Source organism: Scylla paramamosain, chromosome 7, assembly GCF_035594125.1.
Source record: "Scylla paramamosain isolate STU-SP2022 chromosome 7, ASM3559412v1, whole genome shotgun sequence".
Lineage (NCBI taxonomy): Eukaryota > Metazoa > Arthropoda > Malacostraca > Decapoda > Portunidae > Scylla > Scylla paramamosain.
The window spans coordinates 10,382,501-10,391,474 of NC_087157.1; the positions used below are offsets into that span (position 1 = coordinate 10,382,501).

The following is an 8,974-nucleotide window of genomic DNA, read 5'->3' on the forward strand; positions in this document are numbered from 1 at the left end:
TAGTATTGGGTGCCTAGGCGGGCGAGGCGTGACCCAGCTGGCACGGTGCCCCGCCTTCACGTACCTCAAGCGGCGAGATTGAGTTTGCAGAAAAGAAAGCAAGGGTGGATCAAATTATACGACACAGCTCACGAGTAGTTAATTTACGAAAGAGCGCTGCGTTTGACAGTGTTACCTAACCTAGAGAGAGAGAGAGAGAGAGAGAGAGAGAGAGAGAATATAATGCCAAAATGCGAGCAGTGTGTCTGGGTGTGGGTCCAGGCGGGCGCAGGCGGGTGGAGTGGCGATAAGTAAGAGGGACCAGTGTTCGGTGCCCTTGCCCTCCTTCATCCATTAGTTTGTCGCTCACAGTTGTGTTGTAAGACATGATGAACAACAAAACAGTCCTCCAACCCGTGTGAATTTTACTCAAGAGTGTGTGTGTGTGTGTGTGTGTGTGTGTTGGAGTTACGTTAGTAACTTAAATAAAACTCTAGTCACATACGGTACCTATGGGCTAGTGGTTAGCGTGTTGAGGTTTATTTCTATCATTCACTGGAATACCCACCTTAACTTTGATTCCGGCTTCTGACAAGAAAATAATAAAACTAATTTAGAAAATAATACTAGTTTTAAGTGTTAAGAACGGTCGAGAGGAAGGGTGGTGTCTCGAAATTCGTGTGAGCGAAAACAAAACGGCTCGGATGCGTAGCGGCGTCCCTCCATGTCTGTCATGTTTCTGATTATTTCCGTGTGTGGTCGAACCTTGCCGTAATGTGACACGGAGGATACTTTGGGGTGACTTAAGGTGAGCAGTAATGACTGTAACCCTTATAAGTATATCAACCGGGAAAGTGTTGCACCAACGCTAAAGTAATTGTATTCCTAGCTCAGCACTGCTTAAAAGTAGCTCTTCTGTAACATTTCAGCGCTTCTCGTGTACTATTAAGAAAGACTAATGGTGGTTTTCAGTGAGGTATTCACGAATCTAGGTACGTATTTTGGATCTTTAGTAAAGTGGATAAGAAGACAGAAACCCAAGTGATCAGCTCACAGGTGCTATCACAGAGGGGATGGTCAGATTAAGGCAGTGATAGCTGGCTGCGTGGTGCTTCCAAAAGTGCATGGAAATAATGGGGTACATGGAGGTTCACATGATTTGTCCAGTGTGTATAAGAGCGCAAAGCAAGTTCAGTTGTTTAAGAAAAAAAATTGTGTATCGTGTAAGAAATTAATTTTAAATGAGATTTAAGTGCTGCAAATTTATGTGGAGTATATTACATTCAGCCTCGACTCGCACCCCGCGGATTTGAAATATGGCATTTTGTTTTGTTATACATTTATTACTCGCATAACAACTATTAAGGACCAATTAACAAATTCTTATGTTTAAGATAGAGACCTATATTACTCTTTATTTACTACTTTCAAAAAAAAAAAAAAATATATATATATATATATATATATATATATATATATATATATATATATATATATATATATATATATATATATATATATATATATATATATATATATATATATATATATATATATATATATAATAAATTCTTATGTTTAAGATAGAGACATATTACTCTTTATTTACTACTTCCAATAATATATATATATATATATATATATATATATATATATATATATATATATATATATATATATATATATATATATATATATATATATATATATATATATATAAATTCTTATGTTTAAGATAGAGACATATTACTCTTTATTTACTACTTCCAATAATATATATATATAAATATATATATATATATATATATATATATATATATATATATATATATATATATATATATATATATATATATATATATATGAGAGAGAGAGAGAGAGAGAGAGAGAGAGAGAGAGAGAGAGAGAGAGAGAGAGATATTCATGTAATTATTTTGTAATTAATCATCCTAGGAGTGAGAATACATGAATTTCTCAAAAGCTGCCTCAAGGATGCATGAACTTAGAATAAATAGATTGAAGAAAACTGGGTTATGTCTGGAGAGTTGAATGAAGAGCCTCTCTATTGTGCCTGGATAGCAAGGCCTTGTTGTACTGCAAGTGACAGGTGGATGCACTCATGTTTGGTTATATTGAATGATTGAGGCAGTAATGAATTCTAAACCATTCCTGTGCAAGAGTTCACAAGAATAAACAGATAAAATAAAGTAAGACAAAATTAATGTAATAATGATAATAGTTTGTAAAAAAAAAATAATAATAGTTTGTAAAAAAAATATATAATGTGAAGAGTAATCCTAATGGAGTTATAAGAGCTCTTAAGATAAACCATATCCTAGATTTTTACAAAGCTAACACTAATATATCTCAACCTTAACATGAAAGTGTATGTATGCACACGAACATGTGTGTGTGTGTGTGTGTGTGTGTGTGTGTGTGTGTGTGTGTGTGTGTGTGTGTGTGTGTGTGTGTGTGTGCTTGCATGCATCCATGCAATTCATTTTATTTATTTATTTTTTTATTTTTTTTTTTTCATTTAATTATATTTTTATCTTTTTATTTATTTTTTTTTTATTTTTTTATTTTTTTATTTATTTTATTTTTTATTTTTTTTTTTAATTTTCTTTGCATTTCAACAGGTATGGCCATCAAGTGCTTCGTCTGCAACACACAAACAGACCCAGCATGTGATGACCACATGCAGTCTAAATCCCCAGCTCTGCAAAATGCCTTTTTGCAGGAGTGTGAAGTTAAGGCAAACCAGTCAGAACCATTCTGTAGGAAGGTCAAGGAATACAGTAAGTTCCGATCATGATTTTGTGACTAGTTTTCCTTGAGGCTGTAATCTAGGCATCATTCCCCTTCATTGTATGGAATAGTACACTTTTATTGCTTTTGTAATTAGTGAAATAGGATTTCTCTTTTTAGCTCATTGATGGATTAGTCATAGGGATAATTCTCATTTAATTTCCTGTTCCATAAATGAAAAGAACAAGTTTCTTTAGAAAATGTCAAAATAGCTCATGATTACATATAGTGTTCTGTCCCCAGCTGCACCCTAGCATGACATGACCCTTTAGATCACTACATGCATGTCAGTGAATCCCACCACTGCTACCATTGTCATGATTGAATGAAGAAGTACATTTTCTGTTATGAAACACACAGAAATTGATCTATTATGAGTAAAGGAGTTGGATGTAACTAGGGTCTAAACCCAGATCTGACAGGCCAACAGGACAAGCCATAACCAACTGAGCCATAATGTACCTCATGGCCTATCTTGCTTTAACTCATGTTTATGCACTGTGCTACAGCATTACATGTAGACATTGGAAAGTTGACTAGCCTTGTAATTCTTTGCTGGTATATTAGAATGGCTCTATTGTGATTTAACTGGTAATACTAGTATGTGGCCTGGGTGGTGGTGGTGTGGCTAGCACACTTGGCCTACAAGCAAGAGGCACTAGGAGGTTCAGATCCCCAGCCAGGTGGAGACAGTTTGGGCTTGTTGGCTCCCATTCTTCATGCCATGCCATTTACATAATAATGAAGAGGTATTTAATATATGGCAGAGTTATGATACTGCAACTCAGCAGTCAAGTCAAAATGCTTCAAGTCAGTGTGGTGAGGTATATGACTAAACCCCATCTCCTAACCTTTGTTTTGCAATAAAATCATATAGACTGGTGATGATTTGTGTGGAACTAATTATATATTGTTACTTAGTAATGCTGCAATGAAAATGGTTAGTTATAGATTTTATAGTTTTAATTTTTCATTATAATGAACTAACAGTTCTATTGCTTTAAAGGCTTCTTAGCCCTAGAAGTTCAATAGCTTAGTAAATTGTAAGAAATAAGAACCGAGACAAATGACAAGTGGTTTGATGTTTTAATATATGTACAGATGAAAGTATGTTATTCTTGTATTTCAGTTGAGTGTAAGTTGAAGACATCTCACAGATAAGTATGGTTTTATTTACAGGCACCTTTTTAAACTTTGTTTCAATTGCTTTATGGCAACTAATATGTAATTGGAAGAATACCAAGTTGATCATTTTTTCTTTGGAAAGATTATCAAATTTTGAAATTCCTGCTTCAGGTCTGCTGCACCCCTTTCCTTCACCAAAAACTTCATGCTTTTAATGTCTTAAGAAATAAGGTTTCCCTGCACATTCATTTTTCATTCCCCACAGATGCATTCCTCTTATGAAGTGCCTAGATGTGAATGATCTTACTTTATGCAATCTTACCTGTTTGTTTGACTTGGCCTCCATCTATCTGACTGCCCTTCTTTCTGTCTGACTTTTCTGGCCATCTCAATGACTGCTTCTGTGTGACTTTTGAGCAATCTCTCTCTCTCTCTCTCTCTCTCTCTCTCTCTCTCTCCTCTCTCTCTCTCTCTCTCTCTCTCTCTCTCTCTCTCTCTCTCTCTCCTCTCTCTCTCCTCTCTCTCTCTCTCTCTCTCTCTCTCTCTCTCTCTCTCTCTCTCTCTCTCTCTCTCTCTCTCTCTCTCTCTCTCTCTCTCTCTCTCTCTCTCTCTCTCTCTCTCTCTCTCTCTCTCTCTCCTCTCTCTCTCTCTCTCTCTCTCTCTCTCTCTCTCTCTCTCTCTCTCTCTCTCTCTCTCTCTCTCTCTCTCTCTCTCTCTCTCTCTCATGTGTTTCTTTAAGTGCTCTTCAGATCTTCATGTCTGTTAGTTGGCTCCTTCCAGAAAATAAATTATGAATAATTCTGAATGGAATTGATCAATTAAGAGCATATTTTATATATTGCTTTTCTGAATTTGAAGCTTATCATTGTAAACAGAACTTTTTTTATGTAAGAGAGCCATTGGCCAAGGGCAAAAATTATGAGCAAAAAGAAAAATGCCCACTTATTGCTAGTTCCCATAAGATGTCAGATAAAATGGTTAAAAAAAAAAAAACAGAGGATAAGTGTCTTGAAACCTCCCTCTTCAGAGAGTTCAAGTCATAGGAAGGAGAAAATACAGAAGAAGGCAGGGAGTTCCAAATTTTACTAAAGAAAGGGGTGAATGACTGAGAATACTGGCTAATCTTGCATTAGAGAGGTGGACAGAATAAAGATGAGAGAAAGAAGGTCTTGAGCAGCAAGGCCACACGAGGACAAGAGGCATGCAGTTAGCAGGATCAGAAGAGCAGTTAGCATGAAAATAGTGGTAGAAGACAGCAAGAGATGTAACATTGCAGCAGTGAGAAAGAGGCTGAAGACAGTCAGTTAGAGGAGAGGAATTGATAAGACAAAAAGCTTTTGATTCCACCCTTTGTAAAACAGCAGTATGAGTGGAACCCCCCCCCCTTTTGTGAAGCATACTCCATACATGGGCAGATAAGGGCCCTGTACAGGGTTAGCAGTTGGGGGGTGAGAAAAACTGGCAGAGACGACTCAGAATGCCTAACTTCATAGAAGCTGTTTTACCTAGAGATGAGATATGAAGTTTCCAGTTTAGATTATAAGTAAAGGACAGACCAAGGATATTCAGGAGAGGGGAACAGCTGAGTGTCATTGAAGAAGAGAGGATAGTCATCTGGAAGGTTGTGTCGAGTTGATAGATAGAGGAAATGAGTTTTTGAGGCTTTGAACAATACTAAGTTTGCTCTGCCCCAATCAGAAATTTTAAAATTATCAGAATTCAGGCATTCTATGGCTTCCCTGCATGAAGGGTTGGATGTCTACAAAAAGATGTGAAAAGTGCAGAGTGGTATTATCAGTGTAAAAATGGATACAAGAAGAAGTTTGATTTAGATCATTGATGAATAATAGGAAGAGAGTGGGTAACAAAACAGAACTCTGAGGAACACAACTGTTAATAGACTTAGGAGAAGAACAGTGTCTACCACAGCAGCAGTAGAATGGTCTAAGAGGAAACTTGAGATGAAGTTACAGAGAGAAGGAAAGAAGCCATAGGAGGGTAGTTTGGAAATCAAAGCTTTGTGCCAAACTCTATTAAAAGCTTTTGATATGTCAAATTTTCACCAAAATCTCTAAAAGAGGATGAACAAAATTCACTAAGGAAACCAAGAAGATCACCAGTAGAGTGGCCTCAGTGGAACCCATACTGGCAATCAGATAGAATGTTGTGAAGTGATAGATGTTTAAGAATCTTCCTGTTGAGGATAGATTGAAAAACTTTAGAGAGCCAGGAAATTACAGCAATAGAAAGGTAGTTTTAGGGATTAGAGTGGTTACCCTTTTTAGGAGCAGGCAGAAACTAGGCAAACAACCAGCAAGAAGGAAAGGTAGATGTTGATAGACAGAGTTGAAAGAGTTTGACTGTGCAAGGTGCAAGCATGGAGGCACAGTTTCGAAGAACAATAGGAGGGACCCCATCAGGTCCATAAGCCTTCTGAGGGTTTAGGCTGGCAAGCACATGGAAAAAAAATCACTGCAAAGGATCTTAATGGGTAGCATGAAGTAGTCAGAGGGTGGAGGAAAGGGAGGAAGAATTCCTGAATCATCCAAGGTGGAATTTTTAGCAAAAGTTTGAGTGATTATTTCAGCTTTAGAAATAGATGAGATGGCAGTGGTGCCATCTGGTTGAAATAAAGGCTAGGTGCCAAAAGTCACGAGAGGAGTTAGATCTTGAAAGATTTGACACTTTCTCTTAATGAAGGAGTTTTTGGCTAGTTGGAGAACAGACTTGGCATGATTCTGGGCAGAAATATGAAGTGCATGAAATTCAGGTGATGAAGGCTCAAGTACCTTTTGTGAGCCACCTCTCTGTCATATATAGCACAAGAAAAGGCTGTGTTAAACCAAAGTTTGGAAGGTTTAGAACAAAAGAAAGAGTGAGAAATGTACACCTCGATGCCAGACACAATCATCTCTGTTATGCTCTCAGCACACAGAGACAGGTCTCTGACATGGAAGCAGTAGTCATTCCAAAGAAAATCAGCATAATACTTCCTCAGGTCCCCCCCCAATTAGCAGAAGCAAAATGCTGTGGGCACTTCAGCTTTGGGGGATCCTGAGGAGGGATTAGAGCAATAGGACAAGATACAGATATAAGGTTGTGATCAGAGGAGCCCAGCAGAGAGGATAGGGTGACAGCATAACCAGAAGGATTCAAGGTGAGGAAAAGATCAAGGATATTGGGCTTATTATCTCCAGGACAGTCAGGAATACAAGTAGGGTGTTGCACCAATTGCTCTAGGTCATGGAGGATAGCAAAGTTAAAGGCTAGTTCACCAGGATGTTCAGTGAAGGGAGACAAAAGCCAAAGCTGGTGGTGAACATTGAAGTCTCCAAGAATGGAAGAGAGTCAGGATGTGCTCTAGTGAATCCTAATGAAAACAATGAGTTTCTGGAAACAATAAATTCATTATAGAGTGCCATTGTATTTGATACTTCCTTTGTGTGTGTGCTGGAAAGAGAGTATGGCAGTTGTAAGGTTCATTGTGAGATATCAAATCCCAGTTTCCCACATGTTTGAATGACCTGCATGAAAAATACTTTTAAGTTTTTTGTGTTACATTTGTTATATAATGAGATGCACACCAATTTTTTTTTCCCTTGCATGATGATCATGGTGGTTTGTGTAACAGGTGCAAGTTTCTGGGTTATTGTATGTATATTGAAGCAAGTGTATATATTTATATGTTCAAGAAATGGAGTGATACATTGCCTTCACATTGCCAAGGATACATTATAGCTTGGCCTGATCAGCACAGCATTATTATTTGGTTTGGTTGTCAGCAGTTTTCTGTATTTCTAAAAATAGGTTGCTTTTTATATATTAATATCTTTATACAGTATAACAGGTGTTTATAATACTTAAATCAGTAGTATGGTGAGATCATTCATGTAAAACACTTTCAGCATATGATATCTTCTGCACTTATTTTCATTCAAGATGTTTCCAACATTTGGATTTCATGATGCATATAACACTGATTTGATCCATTTCATCTGTCTTCCTTCCTTGGTGACAATGTTGCTTTTATGCTTTTCTTTCCTTTCTTAGGGAGATTTACTTTTAGGCCTAAAATACTCATATCCAAAGTAAAGGAAATATTACAAATGATTAACTGAAACTGCAGGCATATAGGAAGCAGGCAAGTGAAGGAAGTACAGAGAAATTCTAAAGTAGACTTTATAGCACTGGGATTTTGTGCTTTGTTTCATGCATTTCTGTTTTTGTCTCTAATAGAACTGATCCCTTTCAGTCCACACGAATTCTGTTGTGAGAGTGCATCGGGAGTGTGGCTACATGATGCGTGAGGGATATGAATGCTACCAGAAACGCTCGGAGGACTATGTAATGGATGTGTGCCAGTGTGAAAAGGACCTGTGCAATGACTCCCCATCACTCACAGCACCAATCAGCTCACTCCTAGCTGTTGCCATCCCCTTGCTGGCCAGGTTCATGTGAGCCCAGTAAGACAGTAAGGTGTAGTTCCTCAGAAACTGTAGAACCAGTGAAGCACATGCACATCTCTGTTTGCTCCATCTCGGCATAAATGCACATACACAAGTAGAAATCTGTCTGTAGATATTCATTTCAATGTATTTTTATTGTAACATTTATATATCGATACTTGTCCCACTTATATAAATTCACCTTCGTACAAACTGTATGCCTTTGTGTGAAATTGTATCCACTAGTTTGTTTTCTCACCGTTGAAGATGTAGATGTGTTGTTTGAAGGCTGTGGTTTTTAACAGTCCAATGGCTATGGAAATTAAAGGTACCTATTGTATGTATAGAGAATTTTTAATAAAACTTTACTTGTTGAATTTCAAATAGCTGTAAATTTACTTCTCCAGTATCAGTAATTAATTCATGACAGTAGCCATTGACATAAAGATATAGTGTTGTTGATATTATGCACTGTTGAGAGATTGCATAAATATGTGGGCAAATAAATTTTATAAAAGTAATAATCTTTTACTTTTATTCAGCTTAAAACAGTTAAGGAACATGTTATACAAGTATGATTTGATGGAATATCTAACGTAAAATAGTCCTTAGCTCAA

General features: G+C 37.0%; 1 protein-coding gene across 1 annotated transcript in view; it reads left to right on the top strand.

The window, feature by feature from the left end:
* LOC135102057 (uncharacterized) overlaps positions 1–8,881 on the top strand; it is a 23,147-nt gene extending 14,266 nt beyond the window's left edge. The window contains exons 2-3 of the mRNA XM_064006715.1: positions 2,619–2,777; positions 8,165–8,881. Coding sequence (XP_063862785.1) covers positions 2,619–2,777; positions 8,165–8,370 — 365 coding nt within the window. The 3' untranslated portion in view covers positions 8,371–8,881. The remainder of the gene's footprint in view (positions 1–2,618; positions 2,778–8,164) is intronic.
* Positions 8,882–8,974: the final 93 nt, after the last annotated feature.